This window comes from Candida dubliniensis, chromosome 2 (genome assembly GCF_000026945.1).
Source record: "Candida dubliniensis CD36 chromosome 2, complete sequence".
Lineage (NCBI taxonomy): Eukaryota > Fungi > Ascomycota > Pichiomycetes > Serinales > Debaryomycetaceae > Candida > Candida dubliniensis.
In genome coordinates this window covers 1,503,450-1,527,647 of record NC_012861.1, presented here as the reverse complement: position 1 = coordinate 1,527,647, position 24,198 = coordinate 1,503,450, and the positions used below count along the sequence as shown (strand labels likewise).

Genomic DNA, 24,198 nt, shown 5'->3' with positions numbered 1-24,198 from the left:
TGTGATTGAAAAGAAATGGGCGAAATGATCCTAACCAAAACATAAAAACCAATTAAAAAAAAAAAAAAAAACAACAACGCGAAGATGTAAGAATCAAAACAAAGGTGCACCATAATCAGAGAAAAAGAAAAGAGATGCCTACATCGCACGGGTTTCCCCTTTCGAAGGATCATAATGAGAATACAACTTGCCATGTTACTGGCACCTCCCAATTCTCCTGCCAAATATATGAATCATAAAGCACTATATCATGTAAAACTATTATCGACACAGATAACTATATATACACATTCTTTTCTTTCTTTTTTTTATTCAGCTATTCGTAATTCAATCTTTCAATTTGGCATAACCTTTTATTACAGCATTTCTAGTACCCATTTTTTCATCTTCAATTGCTCCTAGCAAATCCTTCATAATTATGGAATTACCAGACCTTATTTCTCGAAATCTAAGACCATTATCACCACGCACGGAAATAATAGGGCTCTGAAGTTTTCCCGAGTCCTTAGATGTGCCACTACTGGATTTCCCAAAGTCTGACCCGCCTCCTACTGTAGTACTTGAGGTCATCCAACTATATTTCTTTCTCCCCGGATTCATGGTCATCATTGCAGCCGTAGCGTTTGCTGCGCGATGTAACGTTTCTTCAGCACCAGCCTTTGATTCACCGTTTTCGTCATTTTTAGATGCATCTTTAGTACTTTTCTCTAACCCCAACATCACTCTTTTATTCACTCGTTTCTCTTCCATTTCTTTTTGTTTTAAAGCCAAACTTCTCAATTCTTTGGAAATTTCTGATCTTGGAACAGAGCTACTTCCTGATTTCTTATTAATAACAGGTATTCCCCTTCTCCTATGACGTGACAAAATTATTGTTTTTGTTGCTAGATTACTTAGCCAAGTCTCACAGGCAGCCGAAATCAACTCCAACATCTCGCCATCCATTAAGAAATTTTGTTGAATTCCGTTTTGTTTAGCTACTTTATCTATAAAAGCTGCTAAATGATAATTATTCAAAAATGGAGGTGATTTACTAGACCTGATCACACTTTTTAAATTACTGGCAATACCTTCTGCTGATTTTCTATTCAATTGTTGTTGTAATAATATCTCTTCTTCTTGTTGAATATCAACTCCTGCAGCCGCAATCGCATCATTCAATTTGGACGTATCATGATCACGATCCTTTGTATTCGATACATTAGAGGTATCAATTGGTGTTGCTGCTGGTGATGCTCCATTTGTTTCAGTTTGTAGTAAAGCCTCTGGTAAGCCATTGAAATCAGACTCCAATGAGTTCTGGTTTTCCGGTCTGGCCTCTGTTTTGGATTTTTTGTTCGGTGAGTTGGAATCCTCACCATTATCTAACTCTCTCTTCAAATTGGACGGTTCTTGAGGTGTACTGGCCATTGATATATATGATATATTCGAGTAAGTTGAGTATTGTTATTAATCGATAACAACCTTTGTTTCTTGAAGTTAAGCGTACAGGTGAGGAAAAAAAAAAAAATAACAACAGTAACAACAACTGAAAAGTTTACCAATGGACACTACCCAAAACCCAATCCCATTCATCTCAAGGCACCAAGCCTTTAAATGTAATCAGTAGAATACATCCTAATAGAAGAAGCCAATTGTTAGGAATACTGTACTCCGTACTATTAACTGAACTATTTTGTACATTGCTTTCTTGAGGTAACCTGGTGCCAGTTTATATAAGTATGTGTGAGTATATTACAGGCATTTTACAACAAATATAAATACTATTTCAAACCAGCACAGTTGTACAGTTTATCCACTTCTATCGTTGAATTGTTTACAAGGAGTAAGTTATCAAAAACGATCAACTTTTTACAAATATACCATATTAGCTCTATTTTTTCAAACAAAACTTAAGCATTTGGTAGCACCACCGTTTGCAAAAACACTTTTTTCAGCTCTTTGCAGTTTGTGATGAGCAGAGTCGATGTACATGGAAGAAAAAAAAAAAAAATTCATAACAGAAGTGTTCTTTTTAAAAAAAATACTAGAATTAAACTAATAAACCACACAACAAATAGAAACTGTTCTACCTTGTTAGTCAAGACTCTAAATAATGACCAGTGTTACTCCCAAAAAGATAATAATATTTGAAGGACACAGGAATTTTAGATTAAGATTGGTGCTAGCCACATTGTCGGGGAAACCTATTAAAATTACCAAAATTCGATCCCAAGACTTGAATCCAGGTTTGAAAGATCACGAAGTTTCTTTTCTCAGATTACTAGAAGCCGTAACCAATGGATCACATATTGAAATCTCATATACGGGTACAACAATCATTTATAGACCCGGCATTATAATAGGTGGAGATCTTACTCACAATTGTCCTGATACAAAATCTATCGGATATTTCATTGAACCAATGTTAATGTTGGCACCATTTTCTAAAAAGAAATTTAGCATTATTTTCAAAGGATTAACTAATATGCCAGGGAATGACACTGGTGTTGATGCCATTAAATGGGGATTATTGCCAGTAATGGAAAAGTTTGGCGTGAGGGAAGTTTCATTGCATATATTAAAAAGAGGATCTGCCCCATTAGGTGGAGGCGAAGTGCACTTGTTATGTAACTCTTTGATTCCGCAACCATTAACTCTTCATGCATTAGATGTTCCTAAATTTTCTGCCATCAGAGGCGTTGCTTATTGTACAAGAGTTTCCCCATCGATTGTTAATAGAATGATTGATTCAGCAAGAGCAGTTTTGAAACCCACAGGATGTGAAGTTAACATCACTGCAGATGTCTGGAGAGGTGAAAATTCAGGAAAGTCACCAGGATTTGGAATCACTTTGGTTGCTGAGCTGAAGCGTGGTTGGAGAATTGTTACTGAGAATGTTGGTTCTGCTGGGAGTTTACCAGAAGATGCAGGTGAGTTAACTGCTTACCAGTTGCTAGAGGAAATAACAAATAGTGGAGTTGTTGGGAGATACCAGTTACCATTAGCACTTGTGTATATGACTATTGGAAAAGAAGATATTGGTCGCTTGAAAATTCAAAAGAATGAGATTGACGAGAATTTGGTGTTTGTGCTCAGAGATATACAAGAAGTTTTTGGCACTGAAGCATTTTTCAAAGATGACGCAGAAGAGCTCGATGGTGATGACAAGTATATGACCATTTCTATCAAGGGAGTAGGGTTCACCAATGTTTCTAAAAAAATAGCTTGAGTGGGTAAGATCTACCTTTTCTTTTGTAAATGAATTTGATTCTTTCTTTTGTTGTGTCTGCAATCCTTGCTTTGTATAAAAGCAATACTACTCTTTTTGTCAAAAGAAAAGTATATTGCACTAGCTGAGGAAAATAATAAAAAAACGAAACTAATTTATACGCATAGAATAGAAGTAGCTTTATATGATAAATCTAGAGACTTTAATCGTAACTTTGCTTTTTTTTTTTTTTATTTGAAGATTCTTCTGAAAGTCTTAAGTTAATTGTAGATTGGTTAAAGAATCTTACGGAATGGTCGGTAGTGAAATATTATGCTCAGAATTATTCGATTCGATTCTCATCGGAAATACCACAAAACCAGCATTTCTTTATCTTTGCTTTTTTTTTTTTTTCCTTGTTTGATTTATAATCTCCTAGATTTCTCTTCATTGGAAAACTTGCAAATATTTTCATGAGATCCGTGGGATGACTATAGTGTACACATCTGCATACTACCAACTAAATACACAAATCTTTTGGAGTTTATAGTTAAGAAAATCAAAAGTAACAAGGTAGTTCCCGTCCCGATTCATGAAAAGTATACAGGTCCACCTGAACAGATCTGTCCTTAGCTAAATTGAACTATTTATAACAATGAGTGAAGAGAATCCCCTAGAACCAGATCAATTGATGCAAAGAGTATCTGATACACATCAGGATACTCTGTTAGTTGCACCACGTGAAACACACTTTCACAATGTATTTATGAAATATTTGATAATGCTTATTAGCGCCTTGGGATCAGTTATATATACAACAATACTATGTACTGGTTCTGTACTCAATCATTGGTTTGATCTTGTGAGTGGAAAGGAGAAGGCTGTGCTTGCAGATATGGAGCAAAAAAGTCACGGATATGTGCCTCGAGAACCATACGATGACTTGTCCAAAATGAAACCAACTAGTGATTTGCAGTATTACTTGCAGTGTTTGAATTTAGATTTGCAAGAGTATAAGGTGACCACATGTGACGGGTATATCTTAACCCTACATAGGATCATCGATCCCAAGGAACTGGAAGAGCAAAAGCAACAAAGGAAACCAGTTCTTTTACAACATGGCTTATTGTCATGCAGTGGGACATGGATAGTGAGTGGCAAGAATTCGTTAGGATACTATTTTCATGAGCAAGGCTTTGATGTTTGGATGGGGAATAACCGTTCGTGGTTCACTCCTCAACACAAAACTTTGAGCGGGAATCTTTACAACAATGAACAATACTGGGACTGGGGAGTTCAAGAATTGGGATGCCATGATTTACCGGCTTTAATATTAACAGTTTTGGCAAACAAAAAGTATTTCAAGAAATTAGTTTTATTGGGGCATCTGCAAGGTGGATTACAAAGCTTTTTGATGCTCAAAAACCCACGCTTGGGAGATATACATGAAAGAATTGAGCTTTTTTGTCCATTGGCTCCAGCAGTATATCCAGGCAAGCTATTCTACACTCGTCAATTCATTAAATTTATCAATAATCGTAGTGAATTTACCTGGTTGATGTTATTTGGTTGCTGCGCATTCTTGAGAAACTTGTGTCTTGTGAGACACTACATTGCAAGTACGTGGTTGTTTGGCAAGTTGTCGTACTATATGTTCAAGTATTTATTTGGTTGGACTGGGAGGAATTGGGGGCCGTATAAAAAAGTGTGGCATTTTTGTTTTATTTTCAATATGAGTTATGCATCGGTTGAACTAATGAAATACTACTTGTCGAAGCATTCCGATTGTGGGTTTACCACTTTGTTACAACCAAAAGCTGCTTATGCTAGCGATGCCCATTTTACAGAGAATGTCACTGACGACAAAAAGAGTTATTTCCAATTTGATGCTACGTGGTTCAATGGCGTTAGGGTTCCCATGATTGTTTTTACCGGCGATGAGGACTTTTTAGTAGACGGAGCAAAGGTCGTTGCACATATGAGAAAGTATGAACCTGGATATAGAGAAGGCGGTAATTTGGAGACTGTAGCAATCCCCACTTATAATCATCTTGATATTGTATGGGCAGAAGATGTCATTGGAACTATCGGATATACTATATGCAAAAAGTTAAAACAATTGAACGCCTGTAATATTCAACAGGAGCTCAAGTTGGAAGGGCAGGTACCTGGTATGGCCAATGAAGAAGGATCTTCAAACGATCATCACCAACAAGAAGAGGAGGTTTTGAATGAAAAGATACAGCTGGTAACCGAGGATGTACACGACACTGAACTAATGATTAAGATAAAGCACAGTATATCAGCAGATATTCCACTCACAGAAACTAGAAAACTATCCACAACTGAAGTGTTCTAAGAACTGAAGTACATTGTAACGAAAATCTAAAAAAAAAAAAAAGAAAAAGATTGATAAAACAGTACAATGATATTGAGTATTGAAATGTATGTTACATTATGTCTAATTATTTATTTATTTATTTATCAATTAATGAAGATGTTATTCTTTCCCCATCTTTTTTTTTTTTTATGTATGTGTAAGGTGTCATTAAACTTTAATAGAAGACAAGAAAAAAATGATACTTTGGAGGTGTTCTGTGCAACGATTGGAACTATAAGTAGTAAAAGTTGATCACTATAGCGGGTATGCTTGTCATTGTTGAATCTTTATTGTGGATACGGTTTCATTTGGTTGTGATGCCATTTTTCATTGGTGCATCTGTGGCATATGTAATCATTGTGGTCACTTGTTGTAACACCATTATTATATCAATTTAATTGAAATACTTTGAATGGAAAGAGTTTGGAGTCTTAGTGCTAGCTGAAGTGGTGGGTATAGTATCAGGTCATTAAAAAGTGAAGACTACTTTCGCATTTTTAACAGTCATTGCATATGAACATACCCCACACATTACATAGACATATATCTGTATCTAGGCAAATAAATGCAGGAAAAGCATCAGTAAGAATTATGTCATATTTACATAACGGTTAAGAACTGAGGCTGTAGCTAGACGCATCCGACCAAATACTTCGCAGCATCTTGCAACTATTGAAACCTGTTTTGCGGAGATACTCTAACAAAACAAAAGCATCATGTTTTTATTCAGATCGACAGAATATAAAAGCGCTTGTATTTGTTGTGTTGAAAAAAAAGAAATGTGTAAATGAAAAACTATAACAAAACAAAAAACCACGTTATTTTCCTTTAAGTAACGTTTTTCTCTTTATCCAAATACCAATGACAAAACAGCCCATTCCAATTTGGTTAGACTGTGATCCAGGAAACGATGATGCGTTTGCTATCTTGTTATCCTTGTTTGATAGTCGATTCCAGCTTTTAGGTATTTCCACAGTCCATGGAAATGCTCCAATTAGTATGACGACACACAATACATTGGGATTACTAGACCTATTACAAGTCCATAATAAAATTAAAGTTTATAAGGGAGCCGAATTTCCACTCAAAGTCCCTTCTAAATTTGCTTTGGAAGTACATGGCAAGAATGGATTAGCTGGTATTGAATTTCCCGAGAACACAGTCAATGAAATTACTCAAGATATGGATTGCATTGAAGCTATGAAACAAGCAATAGACTTAAATTCTGAAAATGTCAATCTTGTATGCACGGGTACATTAACAAATGTTGCCAAGCTAATTACAAAATACCCAGATGTCAAGTCAAAGGTTAAGTGGGTCTCCATTATGGGAGGGAGCTTTGGTTTTGGTAATGTTACTCCCTACGCTGAATTTAACTTTCATACTGACCCCCATGCAGCTAAACTAGTAATCCAGGAGTTAAGTAACAAGGTAATTTTATCCCCATTGAATTTTACCCATAAAGTCATTGCCACCCCAGAAATTAGGAAACATATGTATGAAGATAATAACGAAAAACGAAATTCACCAATAAGGAACGTTTTTTTTCGTATCTTGACATTTTATTACAAAGTATATGCTGCAAACGGGTTTTTGGAAGGTCCTCCAATACACGATCCATTAGCTGTTTATAGTTTGTTGCCATTTATCAATTCATTTGAACAGTACGGATATAGCTGTGTGCAAAAGAATATTGACGTTATTACTGAAGGGGTTAGATTAGGTGAATCAGTGATAATTGAAGGAGGGAATACAAATAATGGAGTTTATATTGGTCAAGGAATAGATAATAAAAAGTTCTGGGATAGCGTTTTATTGGCTCTTCTAAAAGCGGATTTACATGCTAAAAGTTGATAGATAGAAATGGGATAAAAAAAAAAAAAATGTAGTTATAATAATAGAGTGTATGGTTTGATTTGTAATTAAATATGTAAAAGTTTATGTTTTTCTAAATGTTAAATATCTGCACCTTCTTCCTCAATCGGGACTGTAAATGCCCCAGCCAAATAAATTGCAGGTTCATCGACATTGTGATGTTGATAACTTAAAACACCAACACCACCAGCGTCCAAAATCAATTGCGGGTTGGTACTTAAATCACGCTTAACCCATCTTGCAACAAGACATCTTAATATGTGTCCATGAGCAACAACAATGATATCAGATGCTACTCCTTTGGCAAGAGCTTCACGATGAATTTTTTGGATTTTCTCAATAAAACGATCCAATCTTTCTGCAACTTCAAAATGCTGTTCACCCCCTTCACACCCTTTACCCCAAATAGTCCATTCCAGGTCCTTATCCAATCCTTTTTGTTTTCTCAATTCAATAATTTCATTGGTTTTTAAACCTTCGTATTCACCATATTCCCATTCTCTTATATCTTCTTCAATTTCAATGGGGATTTTGGCTCTGACTTCTGGGTCAACTTCTTCTAATAACAATTCCGAGGTGTGTTGTGCTCTTTTCCTTGGAGAAACGAAAATATGAGTTAAATTCTCCGGTTTGATCATTTGCAAGTTACCAGAACCAATAAGACCTTTACCAGTGTTTCTCATTTGTTTGACACCAAATGGAGTCAAGTCAAGATCGGTTCTCGAAGTATACTGTCCACTCTTGGACCATTCAGTTTGACCATGGCGGACAAAAATTAATCTTGGACAAGGACTTTTCGTCATTATATGGTTTCTTTCTAGCTTTATGAAGAATTGGAGTACGAGTGGAAAGAAATCTTAAAAAAAAAGAACACTCTCTGTAGCACGTTGGAGAAGTAAAAAAAAAAAAAAAAAAAACTGGACAAAAAAAAAAAAATATGGTGATGGTGAGGTTGCAACATTTTTTAATTGGCAGCATCACCTGCCATGTTGTTGTTCTTATCTAGGCCAAAAAAATATCCTTCACACATTCACATACTTTACATCAACATTAAGTTGGTCTAAGATCATTTTGTTTACATACAGTCGATGCCATAAATAGCTTTCAATATATGTTTATTTGAATATGTTGAAATACGATTTAAGGCACATACCTCTCTATCAACAACCAGACTACTCGTCAACCAACATACCATTGACTAATCTATCATACTTCCAACTTGTTTCAGAAATATCAACTGGTAGCTCAACTATACTTTCTTTGTCAACGTCGTATTGGTTTAAAACTGTCAATAATTTGCAAACAGGCTCGACGTACCATCTATCACCATTGATAGCAAACCAACCCAAGTGGCCACCAACACTAGTTGTAATTAAACTGACATATGGATTCAAATCCACTTCTGAAAAGGGTAAAGATCTAGACCCGACAACTGGGTCGTCCAAAGAACTTAAAATGACCATGGGCACTCTCACCTTTAGTAATCTTTGAATAGGACTTGCCTTTCTGTAGTATTCATCGGCGGAATTCAAACCAAACATTTTTGCAGTAAACTTGTTATCGAATTGCTTTAAGAATTTAATTTCATTTCGAGTGGGGTCTTCTTTATATTCCTTGACCAAATCATTAGCCAATAAAATGTGATGATTGTTTAACAATTTCAACAAGTTGTTTGCCATCGTGGGAGAATAAATGTAATGACCAATAACAGACTCACGCAACTGGAAACTTCCATCCACAAAGTCCCAGGGACATCCAATTGCCACCGACCCTTTAATCTGAGGACTTGCGTAGGCTCCTTCTTGTCCTAAATAATTTGCAAGTATTGCGGCTCCCAATGAAAACCCCATCAAGAAAACTCTTTTCCGGGGCCACCTTTTTGAGACGATCTCATTGATCACATACCTCACATCATTTGTCCACAACCCATTATACAATTGAGGTGATGTAATTGTGTGGTTGGCACATCCACGAGAATTAATAACGACGGCATCGAATCCAAAGGATGGATCGATGATTTTATCAACAACTGCTCGCAAGTACGCTTCATAGGACCCTCCTGACAACCCATGCAAAATGATCAATAGAGGCTTCTCGTCATCACCGATCAAATCTTCATTGGGGTTTTTGTATTCTGTACGGGGTGGAAGTGGCCTTGTTTGGGATTCTGGCTTGTATTTTTCATGGTTTAAATCTGGACCAAGTGCCGGATCCACGGCATAATCTAAAGCAATGGTACTTTCGCCTTTCCATTGATCATAATACAACTGATCTCCATTGGGCAAAGTGTAGGTCTTATTTTCAACAGTTATGATTTCTCTTTTGTAATGAACTTTATGTTGATTTTCAAATTTGTTTAAGGCGGTATATGCTGTTTGTGTATGACCCGATGAAAGCAATGGATTCACAAAAAAAGAATATTTGGAGTTGAACTCAGGAACAGCAGCTTGAATCATTTCAGGTATAGAATTAGGCAAATCATTATCCGTCTCCTGAGATGCTTTCTTTGGCTTGAACTTGTTTATCAAATTTGAAGTTGTGGCGATATTAGTTTCCTGAGATGAGTTTGAACGGGGTTTAAATTTAATAGGATTTTTTGAAAAGTGACTTTCTACTCTCGAGACAAAAAACCCTGACATTTTGCTTGCAAACGGTGAGTACAATAAACTAATGATTAAATTGAACCTAATATGAACAATATTGAACTTCTAATCAACCGAAAGCTGAGATACTAAAAAAAAAAAAAAATCAAAAAAATCGAATGTATGAAAAGAAGAGGTCATGATTTGCTTGTGATTGAATCAAAAGATATCAGTGAAGTAAAAAAAAAAAAAAAAAAAATGGGTCTGCCGGAAAAATGCACAAAAAGAAAGTCTTCTTTTTATGTTTTAAATCCGAGTCAACTACTCAATCATTAATTGTAGTATAATGTCTAAAAAAAAAAAAACCACATAAATAGCCATAAATGTGATATAAGTTGAATCTAATGTTATTGACCACTCTGATGTTGTCTAAAGATATTGATGGTGTAGGTCACATATGACGAAGGTACTTTCCACAGAGAATCACAACTCCATTTACCAATTATAACACTAGCAAATGTGAAGTCGTGTTGTGAGTGAATTGATTGCTCAGATATGCGACACTTTCTGGTCTCTCTTCCAATCATTTCATTTAAGGCCTAAGACAAGGAAAATTGTGAAAAAAAAAGCTACTCATCCAGTAGTCCATGTGGAGTTTTTTAGTTTTCCAATACGAGTTAAGATATTTCAGTACTTTCTGATTCTACTTGGTTTTGTAGTAATCATAAATCCAAATTGGGGCTAATTGTTTCCTTATCGAGAAAGCGAAAAGCAAACGTCCTTTGATAGTGGTTATGGCAACATTACACTACCACTGAATTGGTCAATGAGCTAAAGGCTACACAGTTAATGTTAGTGGAGAAATAAAACTACCATGATTGCCACGACTTCTCCAACCCATACTTTGATTTCAACACTTGTGTTTTTCTTTCTTGTAGTTTGCGTTGTTTGTACTCTAGTATTACTTCTAGTTGCTATGTTAGTAATATTTATTTTAATCGCCATTTTTCTTGTATCTTCCCCCACCAATGAAACCACCACACAAAACCGCAAAAGATATGTGTCAGTTTGCGTGCACAAATTTCAAAATTTTGCCTCTCAAATTTGCTCCTTTTTGTTTCGTTCCACACTTGCCTTATCCATAGTCGCTTATCCCCTCGCCCCCCCTTCTTTATCATTTCTTTCTTTCTTCCTATCTCACACACACTCTCTCTTTCAAAAAGTCAAAAAAAAAAGAGCTTTCTATATATTTCACTTTTCTTTTGTAGTACACCAATTAGCAGACAACAACATCATGCAGTTATCCTTGTCTGCTTTAACAACCGTAGCATTAACTTTGACTTATTCCTTAGTTGATGCTAAGGCCCATAGCATCAAATTATCTAAATTGTCAAATGAGGAAACTTTAGATGCCTCGAACTTTCAAGAATACACCAATTCATTGGCTAACAAGTACTTGAACCTTTTCAATGCCGCACACGGGAATCCTTCTAACTTTGGTTTACAACACGTCTTGACCAACCAGGAAGCTGAAGTTCCTTTTGTCACCCCCAAGAAGGGAGGTAAATATGATGCTCCGTTAACAAATTACTTGAATGCTCAATATTTCACAGAAATCCAAATTGGTACACCAGGTCAGCCATTTAAAGTTATCTTAGATACTGGTTCGTCAAATTTGTGGGTGCCTTCCCAGGATTGTACTTCTTTAGCATGCTTTTTACATGCCAAATATGACCATGATGCATCCTCCACCTACAAGGCTAATGGTAGTGAATTCTCAATTCAATATGGGTCTGGTTCTATGGAAGGTTATATATCCCAAGATGTTTTGACTATTGGTGATTTGGTTATCCCTGGTCAAGATTTTGCCGAGGCTACTTCCGAACCAGGTTTGGCATTCGCATTTGGTAAATTTGATGGTATTTTGGGATTGGCTTATGATACTATTTCGGTCAATCATATTGTTCCACCAATCTATAACGCCATTAACCAAGGCTTGTTAGAGAAACCGCAGTTTGGTTTTTACTTGGGCAGTACTGATAAAGACGAAAATGATGGTGGGTTAGCTACATTTGGTGGTTACGATGCTTCATTGTTCCAAGGCAAAATCACTTGGTTGCCAGTCAGAAGAAAAGCTTACTGGGAAGTGTCATTTGAAGGTATTGGGTTAGGGGATGAGTATGCTGAATTGCACAAGACTGGTGCTGCCATCGATACCGGTACTTCTTTGATTACTTTGCCATCATCATTGGCTGAAATTATCAATGCCAAAATTGGAGCAACTAAGTCTTGGTCGGGTCAGTATCAAGTTGACTGTGCTAAAAGAGACTCCTTGCCCGATTTAACTTTAACTTTCGCTGGTTACAACTTCACTTTAACTCCATATGATTACATATTGGAAGTGAGTGGATCATGTATTTCAGTGTTCACGCCAATGGATTTCCCAAAACCAATTGGTGACTTGGCCATTGTTGGTGATGCTTTCTTGAGAAAGTACTACTCCATCTACGATTTGGACAAGAATGCTGTTGGTTTAGCACCATCCAAAGTTTAGGCTGTATTGTGAGCGTCTGTGTGTTTTTCATGCGTATCATTCACCAGCATTCATATAATTTGTTAATTGCAGAATAAGAATTATTTGGCTTTATTATACTTTTAAATAAAATATGTATAGAAAAAATGAGTTTTCAAAAGGATTAACAAAACCTAATTCACTTCTTTTTTTTTTTCTTTTTCTCTATCGTTTCCAAATACAGATTTAGAAATGGCCTGTGAAAATAGAACCAAGTAAAGACCCGGCTTGGAATAAATCGTAATCAACCATAGAATAGATATTATTTAAAGTTAATAAGATGAAAAGAGGGATGGCTGGCTCATCAGAACTTTCCTGTGATCTACCAAGTGGTAGCGCCATTCATAGCCAGCCATTTTATTTTTTCTATTGGTTATGTACGAAGATTTGCGATTTATAAGAAATTAATGATCGGATCAAATCGATTGTGGACCTGTTTTTTTGTGTATTTGCTGGTGATGCCATACTTTTGGTGGTTATCTTACTTTAATATTACACTTGTGTTTCGTTCATACCTGTGCAAGTATCCGTTTCGTCAAAAATTTAACACTTGATTGTGTGAACATTGGTGTTCTTTTTTTTTTTTTTTTTTTTTTTTTTTTCTATTTTTTTCTTTGTTACATACTTTTCTTTTGCAAAGTTATCACCGACAATCATCTTTTGTCATCGTCTAATTGCCTACAGTTAACATTCTTTAGGAAAAGTAAATTATTTGTTGACATGACGATACAAGCCCTGTCACTGAACACCCTTGTTCAATATAAAAACAACACACAAGAATCATGGAACAAAATTACAAAATCAAATAGAGAATCAAATTCCCCAGTAAAACCGGCAGCTAATTTGGACCTACCGCCGCTTCCTCCACTTCCACCGTCGACTCCTCCCAATAATATAACTACTAATAGCTCGACCCAACCCACAATGAGTCGAGCTTCTTTGAACCGTTTAGAGGTTGAATCAGGCTCAAGCAAATCATTACCGATTTCATTTCCTTATTACTTTTTGGACCAAGGTGACCCACAAGATACTTTTAATTTATGGCAAAGGCAAGACGATTTGTTAACTAATACTAGCGATAGAAGAGAAGAGAATCCACCATTAAAATCACACACTCCCCAAGTTTACACAGAAAGAATCGAAAACACCAGGAAATTGAACAACGACGAGGTTTTCAACCCAGTACCTAAAAGATTCTCACAATTTATCATTGATCAACAAAACCCATACGTTAGTCAGAGATTGGACAATTTATCCACCGTCTCTCCTTCAATGCAAAGTGATAGACATATAATGAGAACCTTGACTCCGTTAACAGGTGCAAATAAAAAGCAGACTGGGCTGCTGGTAATGAATCCTGAACGACAGGAGAATGATAGTAAAAAGACTTCCGACCAATTGACACCACCACGAAGAGAAATATCTGACTCTATGGGCTCTCAAGCCACAATCTTTTCCACGAGACAAGAATTACACAATGTTCCCTTGGTCAATAGAGGTGTGAAGAAAAGCAACACTTTATTCCGAAGAAAGAATAAATCCAAGCGTACTAGTAATGTTAGAGTCCAGACATCATCAAGTGAAGCCTCGAATCTTACAAGAAAGAATGCTATAAGGTCAAAACAAGGAAGTTGGTTATACAGACTTAAAGTGCGTCTCCAAAGAATAGTAGCTAAATTCAAGTTTTATAGTTTCAAAGTATCTTCAAGAAGATCAGCCAGTATTAGGCGATCAAAGTCGACAAAATTGGTCCGGAAACTTCGAGAGAACCCCCAAAACAGAGACATAAAAAGAATTCAAAGTATACGTGCGTCATCGTCGCGTTTTAACCATATTTCAAACCCATTAACTAATCCACACTTGGGGAAACAACCTGTTTTCAAAGTTGCTACCATCGATGACAACTTGAAATATTTAGCAGGGGCACCCAGGGATATTAGTTATTTAGAAAACTACAGGAGAGAATCACAAGCGAAATTGAATCATTTATCAGAGTATATTCAACAACAAGAACAGGATTATATGCAAAATATGGTGGATAATCAAGCGGCTAGTCAAACAAGCAAGCTGATTTTACCATCTCCAGACTTTAATGATACTCGAAGCGAATTATTAACTGAGTCAGTAACAACTCATGTTAAGACAATAGACGAGCCCCCGTCCAGACAACCCCCGTTGCCTCCGCCACATTTAGATAACAGTTTCAATAGTATCAATGTCAACAGCCGCAATGTGTCCTTAGCACAACAACAACGTAAATTGCTGCATCAGTTGCACCAGAAATCACAAAATGGAATTAGACAGTATGAAGTTGCGGAACTATGGAATAGTTATTTAAAACAAGTACTATTTAAAAGAATCCAATTGCGACAAGAAATAAATATGTTTCAGAATTTTATGGCTACTTTGGCTACTTCCAACAATCAACCAAACATAAAACACATTATTGCTGAGTCAACAGTTGGGTCATCGTCATATAATGAATCTTTTATACTGGCACCACTTAAATCCATGAAAGGTGAGAAATCAATTGTTTCTTCATATTCCAGCCATAGTGCAACACACAAGTCCAATTATTCGTCATCTGACAGACAAGATGCTGATTCAATATACACCACTGGATCCACTGAATCTAATCAGGAGATGAAAGATCCGAATTACGAGGACGAGGAATTCAACAAAAAGGTCTTGAATAGAAGATCAATGTTGGGTGAGATGTTAGAGTATCTGTCGGAGGAAGAGGAAGATGAGAATTTTGAAGATCACGAATCAATTTCATCATTACAAAAAACGTATTCCGTTGTTAGCAGTGGCAAGAATTCCGATGTCTTGATGAAAACCTATGGTACTGTAATTAGAAGAAGTAATTCAAAACTCAATTCACCGTTGAAAAGATCATTTGGTTTGAATCATAGTCTAAGTTCTATAGTTAGTTAAATGAGATAAATTCTAATTCTAATAAATAAAATTCTGTTTTCTTTTTTTTTTTTTAAAAAAAAAAAAATCTTTTATTTACATTCTTTGTAATTCGGTTAAATAATGGTGACTTATATACAAGAATACTATATTTTGAAGCATATGGAAACATGATAGTCAAAGGTAGAAAAATGGAAAGAAAGATTCGATTATAACAACAAATATATATACAAAATTGAAAAAAAAATGTTAGTGTTCTACCTCTAATATCACATGTAGTAAACCCTTTGAAGTTTCAGTTATTGTGACACATGCAGGACAAACCTTCAATCACATTTAGTTCTTTGGTTGTTCAGAAGAGCCAGATGATTCACCACCGTCTTTGTACAAGTCTTTGAAAAGGTTGATGGCTTCGTTTTGCAATTCTTCGGTCTTTTGCTTCAATTCTTCTGGTGAAACTTCTTCACCGGCTTGTGCTTTCAAAACAATTTCTCTCAATTGTTGTATTTGATCTTGAACTTTTTGAACAGCTTCACTGGACAATTTTTCTTTGTGTTCATTCAATGAGTTTTCAGTATCGTTACATAATTGATCAGCTCTGTTGGCAGATTCAATGGCTTCTCTTCTAGCCTTGTCTGATTCAGCGAATTTTTCAGCATCGTTAACCATTTTTTCGATTTCGGCATCGGACAAACCGGAAGAACCAGCAACTGTAATAGAAGCATCTTTGTTGGTGGCCTTATCACGTGCAGAAACTTTAATAATACCATCAGTGTCAATGTCAAAAGTGACTTCAATTTGTGGAACACCCTTTGGAGCTGGTGGAATACCAGATAAAGTAAAGTTACCAATCAATTTATTGTCTCTGGTTAATTCTCTTTCACCTTGGAACACTCTGATTTCAACAGAAGTTTGACCAGCAGCAGCAGTAGAGAAGATTTGAGACTTTTTGGCTGGAATAGTAGTGTTTCTAGAAATCAATCTAGCAAAGACACCACCCATGGTTTCGATACCCAAGGACAATGGGGTAACATCTAACAAAACAACATCCTTAACTTCACCAGCTAAAATACCACCTTGAATGGCAGCACCCATAGCAACAGCTTCATCAGGGTTGATACCTTTGGATGGTTCTTTACCGAAAATAGATTTGACAGTTTCAACAACCTTTGGCATTCTTGACATACCACCAACAAGGATAACTTCAGAAATGTCAGAAGTAGATAAACCAGCATCCTTCAAAGCCTTTTTACATGGTTCAATGGTTTTCTTGATCAATGGTTCAACTAATTGTTCAAATTGAGCTCTTGAAATCTTTTGGTTAATGTGTTTTGGACCAGAAGCATCAGCAGTAATAAATGGCAAGTTGATTTCAGTTGATACAGTAGAAGACAATTCGATCTTAGCTTTTTCAGCAGCTTCTCTGATTCTTTGGATGGCCATCTTGTCTTTTTCTAAGTCGATACCAGATTCCTTCTTGAAGGCATCAACAATGTATCTAACTAAAGCGATATCAAAATCTTCACCACCCAAATGAGTATCACCATTGGTAGATTTGACTTCGAACACACCAGCACCAATATCTAAGATGGAAACATCAAAAGTACCACCACCCAAATCAAAGACAGCAACAACTTCACCATCTTTCTTTTCTAAACCATAGGCCAAGGCAGCAGCAGTTGGTTCATTGATAACTCTCAAAACATTCAAACCAACAATTTTACCAGCATCCTTGGTGGCTTGTCTTTGGGCATCATTGAAATAAGCTGGACAGGTGACAACAGCACTGTTAACCTTCTTGCTCAAAGCAGCTTCAGCGGTTTCCTTCATCTTGTTCAAAATGAAACCACCAATTTGTTGTGGGGAATATTGTTCACCTCTAGCTTCTAACCAAGCATCACCATTGCCGTGTTTGACAATTTTGTATGGAACTTGGTTAATATCTCTTTGGACTTCTGGGTCTTCGTAACGACGACCAATCAAACGTTTGGTGGCAAACAAAGTGTCACTTGGGTTGACAACAGCTTGACGTTTGGCAGGAATACCAACCAATCTTTCACCATCTTTAGTGAAAGCAACAATCGATGGAGTAGTTCTTCCACCTTCTGAGTTTTCTAAAATCTTTGGGGTCTTACCTTCCATAACAGCAACAGCTGAGTTGGTAGTACCTAAATCAATACCAATAACTGGACCGGTTGGAGCGGCAGTAGTGGATTGAGCACGAGTAAGTGCTTTAGGGAATTGACGACTAATATTCTTCAAGGAATTTCTAGCTGATAACATTTTCTTGAATTAATAGCTTTCTTTAGTAAAAAAAAAAAAAAATATGTTCAAGTAAGTAATACCTAAACTAATAAAGAAAAATGTATGTAAAGTGAAATGGAAAAGAGAAAAACAAAAAATTTCAACTGGTTGGAGTTTGGGGCAGCAAAAGTGAAAATTTTTATATTCGTGAGAAGGAAAAAAATGATGGAACTTTATGGAAAAAAAAAAAAAAAAATGTATAGCATCGTCGTCGTCGCCAAGTATATTAGACTTGGTGCATTTTGCACGACTAGTCTCAATTCCGAACTGTGGTAGTTGGACAATTGAGTGGCAAGTACAGCGTCACGTGCCCATAGGACAGGTTCTGACCATCCCCATCAAGTTCCGGAATGATTAACCGAACTAATATGCATTAATTAATATACAATTGACTAAAAACAACAATAACAAAAAAAATCAGTATACTACAGAGGGATGAGATACAGTACAATAGAAGGTAATAGAACAAAAAATAGTCAAGAATCAATAAAAGGTTTAACAAGAAATTTATAGTTTTAGTGGCAAAAAAAAAAAAAAAAAGAGTACCACTAATCAAACTGGAATCTTCTTTTTAAGATTGAAGATCGTCAGGCAAGTGACCATTCATCAACCAGGTTAATGACTTGTCCTTGCGGAAACTTTCAAGATATTCAATAATATCATCGGCACTCTTACCGTATTTGACCATACCTCTTTGAATGGCGTCACATAACTTCTTTCTTCTTTGAAATCTTTTTGATTCTTTGGATCTTGAATCTCCTCTCCATTCGCTCTTTCCATACTTTTCGTCTAATTCGCATAATGGTTCTTGTCCTTTATAGCCTTTGAAAAACTCATCATATATTTCCCTTACGTTTGTAGGATTGTGCACAAACGTGATATGTACTTTTCTGACAGGTGAAGACTTTGGCCTTGTGGGATCACCTTTGAGTCCTGTATTGTCGGACTTTCTCCTAGATTGTTTCTTGTTTGGTTTGCTCACTCTTGGCTGGGACAGAGATGCAATTCCAAGTGGTTCATTTGATTGAGAATGAGCCTGTGCTTGCTGAACTGCAGCAGTTGCGACAGCTACCTGGTGCAAAGCTGGATCCATATTACTTTCTAATTGACTGGAGATTTCCTGCAGCATATGAGAAGTTCTTTGAGAATGATGCTGTTGATGTTGGTTTTGGTTTTGGTGTTGATGTTGATGTTGATGTTGCTGGTGGTGCTGTTGGTGTTGTTGGTGATGTTGAAGTGATTGCTGCTGATTTTGTTGACGAGGTTGCTGGCGTTGCTGGGAGTTAAGTAGCTGCTGTTGTGGTGGTGGTTGTGGTTGACCAAGTGCATGATGAGATGTTAACTGGTCTACTTGTCTTTGAAGGTCTCCAACATCAACATCCTCTTGAAGTGCCTGTAATGTGTTGAGAACAGCTTCATCTTGCGATTTTTTTTCCAACAAATTGCTAATTAAAGTGGTTACCTTATCGATCTTTGAGTTTTGATAGTCAATGTATTGTTTCAATAAAACGATTTCTTGTTGTAATTCAACAATTTTTTCATTGTCTATATTCAATTGTGAGGTAACTTTATCAAGTTTACTATCGAAATATGCAATTGTTTCTGAGTCCATGATGGAAGGTGAGACTGACTCCAAATTATTTTAATACTAAATGAAAGCCGAATGGAACCAAGTGGATAACTTCTAGGTTTAAAGTAGATGTTGTTGTTGCAAAATGTCGGACGATGGGGTATTGGGAAAAGATGTCTCGTTGTTGTTGTTGTGTAATGTCTTACTCGACAAACATTTTGTTAAAAAAGGAAAAAAAAAAAAAAAAATTCAATGTGAGTTGATTGAATGAGGGAAAGACTAAGAGAGAAAAAAAAAAAAAAAAAGACAAATATCATTTGTTGAACAAATTCGTTTATATGCAGATCTCTAAATATTATATGGAAAACTGGTTTCCTCACAAAGCTTTAAACTTTGTCATCACTTTCATAGTCCTCTAAAACCTCTTCAAATTGAAATGTACTCCCTGAATTTACGTATTCTTGTATAATTTTCTGTAATTCTTCTTCAGACACCTTTTTGGTTGAATCTTTGCCTTTCTTTCTCAGCTTTGGTTTGTTGTTGACATTATCATCGCTAGCGGGGTCGTTTTCACTTTTGCTCTCGCTACCAACTTCATGCCCTGTGTCATCACTATCTTCAGTCATATCTTCATCGTTGTTGCTGTCCTGACGATAATCATATGAGGCATTTGTGGTACGTTCAACCATTTCGTTTTCACTAATTTGAATTTCATCTGAACAAATTCCATCGCTTGCATCACCTTCATCTTCTTTATCATTAAACATACTATCAAAATTCTCTGTTAGCTCCTTGCCTATCAATGCTAAAATTGCAATAATTCTACCATCTGAACGAAGATGGACAACTCGACACTTCCCTTCTTTACCAAAAGTTTTCAATACTGCTGTTTTAAGTTGTTTTAAGTTCAGCAGTCGCGGTAGGTATAACCCAACATTATTGGTGTATTGCTTTATCTGCTTTAGCATTCTTGTAATAGGAAATGGTTCCATTGAATTCAAGTCAAACACCTTTCGATTATAATTTGTTCCACCCCAAGGCGGAGAACTAAAAACAAAATCAAATTGTACTTTCTCTTCATTTTCAAAGCGGCGAATGCTCTCGGGAATCCAAGCTATGTTTATATTTCCATCCTTCAATTTGCTGACTTCATTCCAATCGGCTTCAATCATCCAGACATTATCTTGAACACCATAAACATTGCAGTTGTGTTCTGTACAATATAGATTTATGGGATTTATATCAAGAGCACCAATGTGGTCAAAAAGCTTAGCAAATTGTATAGTATTCCCTCCTCCTCCACAACATAGATCCAACCCTGATGTAGCATTGGGCAATAAATCGCGAAATAGACCTGCTGTATATTTGGCAATGGATTCTGCCGTTACACTATACCATAATTCGGATGATAAGTATATCCCTTCATCAAATTTTTCAAATAATGCATACCTTCTTTTCCAAAATTTCTTGACTGGTGCTGGAAGAGTATCAACTGTATGGGTCAATAATTCACCTTGATACCTTTTAAATCCTTCCTGAGACGTCTCGGATGGTAAAATGTACTGATTATAACTTAGAGGATCATAATCATAGGCTAGCGGAGCAGGAGATTTTTTTTCTTCGTTGTGAGGTGTTATTTGGGTTTCCTGTTCTATTCTATGTAGTTCTGAATTTCCAGTATTCTGCTTTCTGGTTTTCTTCTTCTTTTTCCTCTTCTTTTTGCGTTTTTTGGTTACTTTATTTGCTTCGAGATTGATGGGAATAGACTGAGGTAGCAATTTGTTATCTGTCGCATTATCATCTGCAGCGAGGTCGTTATTGGTACCATACATCGATGGTGTTATATAAATGTGTTAAGCAAGCAGATCGTATGCTTTCTAAAACCGTTCAAGAATCAATGGTTCCAAACACTTCTATTATTTCATGCTCACTCGAGAAGAGGTTGAAAAAAAAAAAATGTCAGAATCTTGCAAAATCAAAACAATACAATTTCATAATACAATTATAAAAAAAAAAAATACATAAACCAGACTATAACATACACATAAAATTACAAATCCCATACTCATCTACTTTATTTTAGCCTGCTTGCTTAAATTTTCCAAATCTTATCACTTTCTAGATAAAATTTGTTTTCAGAACTCATCACCTCAAATCCAGCAGTCAACTCTTGCTCTGAGAAAATGTCTTCTTGTTCCATTTGTTCATTGATAGCACGAGTAACATCACGATAGTTTGCCACAGCCTGTTCGTTTGCAAATAATGAAGAACGTGACACCTGGGCTAGTATTCTCTTGAAAATATTCAATCTTTCAATGCTGATTGCATTTGTGTTGGTAGATGATACAATGTTGCTTGATGATCTCTCTGTCAATGGCTGCAAATACTGTTGTTGTTGTTGTTGAGATGATGACAAATGGAATTGCTCCAATTCCTCACCAACTCCATCGTCATCTCCATCGTCTCGGTGTCCAAGTGGTGGCTCGGGTGTCGGCGAAGGAGATGCTTGTTGTTGTTGCTGTGGAGGCTGTGTTTGAGCTGCGGTTCTAGTTCTTCTAGTACTTTGTCTAGGAATTATTTCATCGTCAGATTTTTCCATTTCCGCGTCGGATTCCTCTTCCTCCTCTTCCTCTGAGTCCACTATGTTGGCAGTCTTTTGTCTCTTTTTTGTCTTCTTGGCTACTTCTTTGAATAATGCATATCTCAATAACTCTTCAGCAACCTTTGCATCTTTCACATCAACGGTTTTGGATAAACGGACTTTTGCGTGAGCTGTGGCTAAACGAATCAATGTCTCTAAAGTTCTTGCTGTTATTGGAGCAGTATTTCTTTGGTTGTTACCTATCAAATCGTTTCTCAAGGAGGAATATGTACTAACAATGTAGTCGGACGCACCTTTCGTCAACACGGGTTGCACTCTTTGCTTGGCGTACTGGACATATTTTTTCAAGAATGGAATTGAAAGAATATTATTCGTCTTTTTGTTTTGAATACCAGCATGCAATAATGTGTTGAATTTTTCAAACATCGGTTGTTCTAATAACTCTTGTTCGTTGGTTTCATCATCTCCGACAGCCAATGTTACTGCTGACTTTTCTCTGATTGGTTCTCCCTCCATCAATCCAGGTGGAACAAACCTGTGCATTCTTAAAACATGTTCAGAAATGACCCTGTCTCTTGTTGGGTTAACATCATCTGTGACCACAAATAGCAAATCAAAACGAGACAATAATGAATCGGGCAACGCAATGTTTTTGTGTGGATCTTTATGGACATCGTACTGTCCAAAAACAGGATTAGCCGCAGCGATGACTGAGCAACGAGCATTTAATGAAGTGTGAATACCAGCCTTAGCAATAGTGACTGTCTGTTGTTCCATCACCTCGTGAATGGCCACTCTATCAATATCTGACATTTTATCAAATTCATCAATACAAACAATACCTCTGTCAGCCAATACCATTGCACCAGCCTCTAATCTTCTTTCTCCTGTTTCCTTGTCAGTGGTGACAGCTGCCGTTAAACCTACACCTGATGATCCTCTACCAGTGGTGGCAATAGCCAACGAGGCAGTGTTCAACACAAACCGCAAAACCTGTGATTTGGCGGTGGATGGGTCACCAACCATCAAAATATTAATGTCACCTCTCAAGTGTGTACCATTGTCTAAGTTTTTCTCAACACCACCCATCAACATAAGCAAAACAGCTTTCTTGATATACTCAAACCCATAAATTGAAGGAGCCAACGAACGGGATAAAATATCAAAAATCTTTCTATCCTTTGCAAGTTTATTTATATTTCTAATATCTTGATCAGTTAACTTTTCTTGAGAAGCAACCCCAGTTGATCTGGCATGTAGCAAGTAGACAGAATTACTCAAAACAACTGTTTTGAAAGAAGAGCTATTGTTTGCGGCACCCCCTAAGGCACGATATACACCAACAATTTGAACACGATCACCTGGTTTTGTCAAATCCACCAAATCATCATCCAAAATAACGTCAACCGATCTTGGTAATTGACCTGGAGGTGCTGTTTCTGGCATTTCTTGTACAGAAATCTTCTGATAATCTCTGTAAGTGGAATAACCGTATTCTGTAGTTAATTTGTTACCTTCCATATCTTCAGTTGGATATATAGCCGGAGTTGCAATTGCATCAAAAGATGTTGTTTGGTCACGGTATTCACGTGCATAAAATCTCCCTGTCTTTTCAGCATAATGAACCGATCTTATAACCTTTGGTCTTACCAATGAAGCTCTAGTCACAATACCTTCGATGGAAACCATTTTGGAAAGAAAGCTGGAATCAATCGATCTAGGAGTAAGTGAGTGTCCTCCAAAAGCTCCTTTAAATGATAAATAATACTGTTGATTGGGGTCATAACTATCATGTGGAAAGCTTGGATCCTGTGGGTCGTAAATAGCCAAAACCGTGTCTCTTAAAGCTCTTTCGCAAGCTGGTAGATAGTCAGCTGGTTGGTTGAGCAACCCTAACCAAAATTCTCTGTCAAACTCTCTTATCTCATCAATTGAAACACTTAATCTAAACTTGCTTTTGATTAACATATCTTTGATAATGGATCTGTAATCTATACCTGTATTAGAATCAATTCGATCTAAAAACTCTTGAAATCTCCTTACTCTATCACCAAAGATGGCATCAAGTGGTTGAGTAGTATCATCTTGATCAGCTGTAGATGGTGGATTCAAAAATCGGTCATCCATTATTAATTAAAGTGTTTGAATAGTATAAAGAATAAAGAAAAGTAAACAAAAAAAAAAAAATAAATAAATCCAAAAAAAAA

General features: G+C 36.4%; 12 protein-coding genes across 12 annotated transcripts; 5 read left to right on the top strand and 7 right to left on the bottom strand. All coding sequences in view use genetic code 12, as the record gives it.

The window, feature by feature from the left end:
- Positions 1-327: 327 nt before the first annotated feature.
- Positions 328-1,410, bottom strand: CD36_21730 (TFIID subunit, putative; the record flags this gene model as incomplete). Its single annotated transcript, XM_002418606.1, has 1 exon — positions 328-1,410. The coding sequence occupies one exon, from the start codon at positions 1,408-1,410 to the stop codon at positions 328-330; it is 1,083 nt and encodes a 360-aa protein (XP_002418651.1).
- Positions 1,411-2,095: 685 nt separating this feature from the next.
- CD36_21720 (RNA terminal phosphate cyclase-like protein, putative) lies at positions 2,096-3,211 on the top strand (the record flags this gene model as incomplete). The annotated part of the gene is made up of 1 exon (XM_002418605.1): positions 2,096-3,211. One exon carries the CDS (start codon positions 2,096-2,098, stop codon positions 3,209-3,211), a length of 1,116 nt encoding a protein of 371 aa, XP_002418650.1.
- Positions 3,212-3,845: 634 nt separating this feature from the next.
- Positions 3,846-5,549, top strand: CD36_21710 (Steryl ester hydrolase, putative; the record flags this gene model as incomplete). The annotated part of the gene is made up of 1 exon (XM_002418604.1): positions 3,846-5,549. One exon carries the CDS (start codon positions 3,846-3,848, stop codon positions 5,547-5,549), a length of 1,704 nt encoding a protein of 567 aa, XP_002418649.1.
- An 882-nt stretch (positions 5,550-6,431) lies between these two features.
- Positions 6,432-7,424, top strand: CD36_21700 (Uridine nucleosidase; the record flags this gene model as incomplete). Its single annotated transcript, XM_002418603.1, has 1 exon — positions 6,432-7,424. The coding sequence occupies one exon, from the start codon at positions 6,432-6,434 to the stop codon at positions 7,422-7,424; it is 993 nt and encodes a 330-aa protein (XP_002418648.1).
- A 101-nt stretch (positions 7,425-7,525) lies between these two features.
- On the bottom strand, positions 7,526-8,248 carry CD36_21690 (Phosphoglycerate mutase, putative; the record flags this gene model as incomplete). The annotated part of the gene is made up of 1 exon (XM_002418602.1): positions 7,526-8,248. The coding sequence occupies one exon, from the start codon at positions 8,246-8,248 to the stop codon at positions 7,526-7,528; it is 723 nt and encodes a 240-aa protein (XP_002418647.1).
- Positions 8,249-8,617: 369 nt separating this feature from the next.
- CD36_21680 (acyltransferase, putative) lies at positions 8,618-10,084 on the bottom strand (the record flags this gene model as incomplete). The annotated part of the gene is made up of 1 exon (XM_002418601.1): positions 8,618-10,084. The coding sequence occupies one exon, from the start codon at positions 10,082-10,084 to the stop codon at positions 8,618-8,620; it is 1,467 nt and encodes a 488-aa protein (XP_002418646.1).
- A 1,237-nt stretch (positions 10,085-11,321) lies between these two features.
- On the top strand, positions 11,322-12,581 carry CD36_21670 (Vacuolar aspartic proteinase, putative; the record flags this gene model as incomplete). The annotated part of the gene is made up of 1 exon (XM_002418600.1): positions 11,322-12,581. The coding sequence occupies one exon, from the start codon at positions 11,322-11,324 to the stop codon at positions 12,579-12,581; it is 1,260 nt and encodes a 419-aa protein (XP_002418645.1).
- Positions 12,582-13,319: 738 nt separating this feature from the next.
- Positions 13,320-15,536, top strand: CD36_21660 (conserved hypothetical protein; the record flags this gene model as incomplete). Its single annotated transcript, XM_002418599.1, has 1 exon — positions 13,320-15,536. The coding sequence occupies one exon, from the start codon at positions 13,320-13,322 to the stop codon at positions 15,534-15,536; it is 2,217 nt and encodes a 738-aa protein (XP_002418644.1).
- Positions 15,537-15,851: 315 nt separating this feature from the next.
- CD36_21650 (Heat shock protein) lies at positions 15,852-17,798 on the bottom strand (the record flags this gene model as incomplete). The annotated part of the gene is made up of 1 exon (XM_002418598.1): positions 15,852-17,798. The coding sequence occupies one exon, from the start codon at positions 17,796-17,798 to the stop codon at positions 15,852-15,854; it is 1,947 nt and encodes a 648-aa protein (XP_002418643.1).
- Positions 17,799-18,390: 592 nt separating this feature from the next.
- Positions 18,391-19,431, bottom strand: CD36_21640 (conserved hypothetical protein; the record flags this gene model as incomplete). Its single annotated transcript, XM_002418597.1, has 1 exon — positions 18,391-19,431. One exon carries the CDS (start codon positions 19,429-19,431, stop codon positions 18,391-18,393), a length of 1,041 nt encoding a protein of 346 aa, XP_002418642.1.
- A 344-nt stretch (positions 19,432-19,775) lies between these two features.
- Positions 19,776-21,221, bottom strand: CD36_21630 (Trimethyl guanosine synthase, putative; the record flags this gene model as incomplete). The annotated part of the gene is made up of 1 exon (XM_002418596.1): positions 19,776-21,221. The coding sequence occupies one exon, from the start codon at positions 21,219-21,221 to the stop codon at positions 19,776-19,778; it is 1,446 nt and encodes a 481-aa protein (XP_002418641.1).
- Positions 21,222-21,481: 260 nt separating this feature from the next.
- On the bottom strand, positions 21,482-24,118 carry CD36_21620 (Protein involved in DNA replication, putative; the record flags this gene model as incomplete). The annotated part of the gene is made up of 1 exon (XM_002418595.1): positions 21,482-24,118. One exon carries the CDS (start codon positions 24,116-24,118, stop codon positions 21,482-21,484), a length of 2,637 nt encoding a protein of 878 aa, XP_002418640.1.
- Positions 24,119-24,198: the final 80 nt, after the last annotated feature.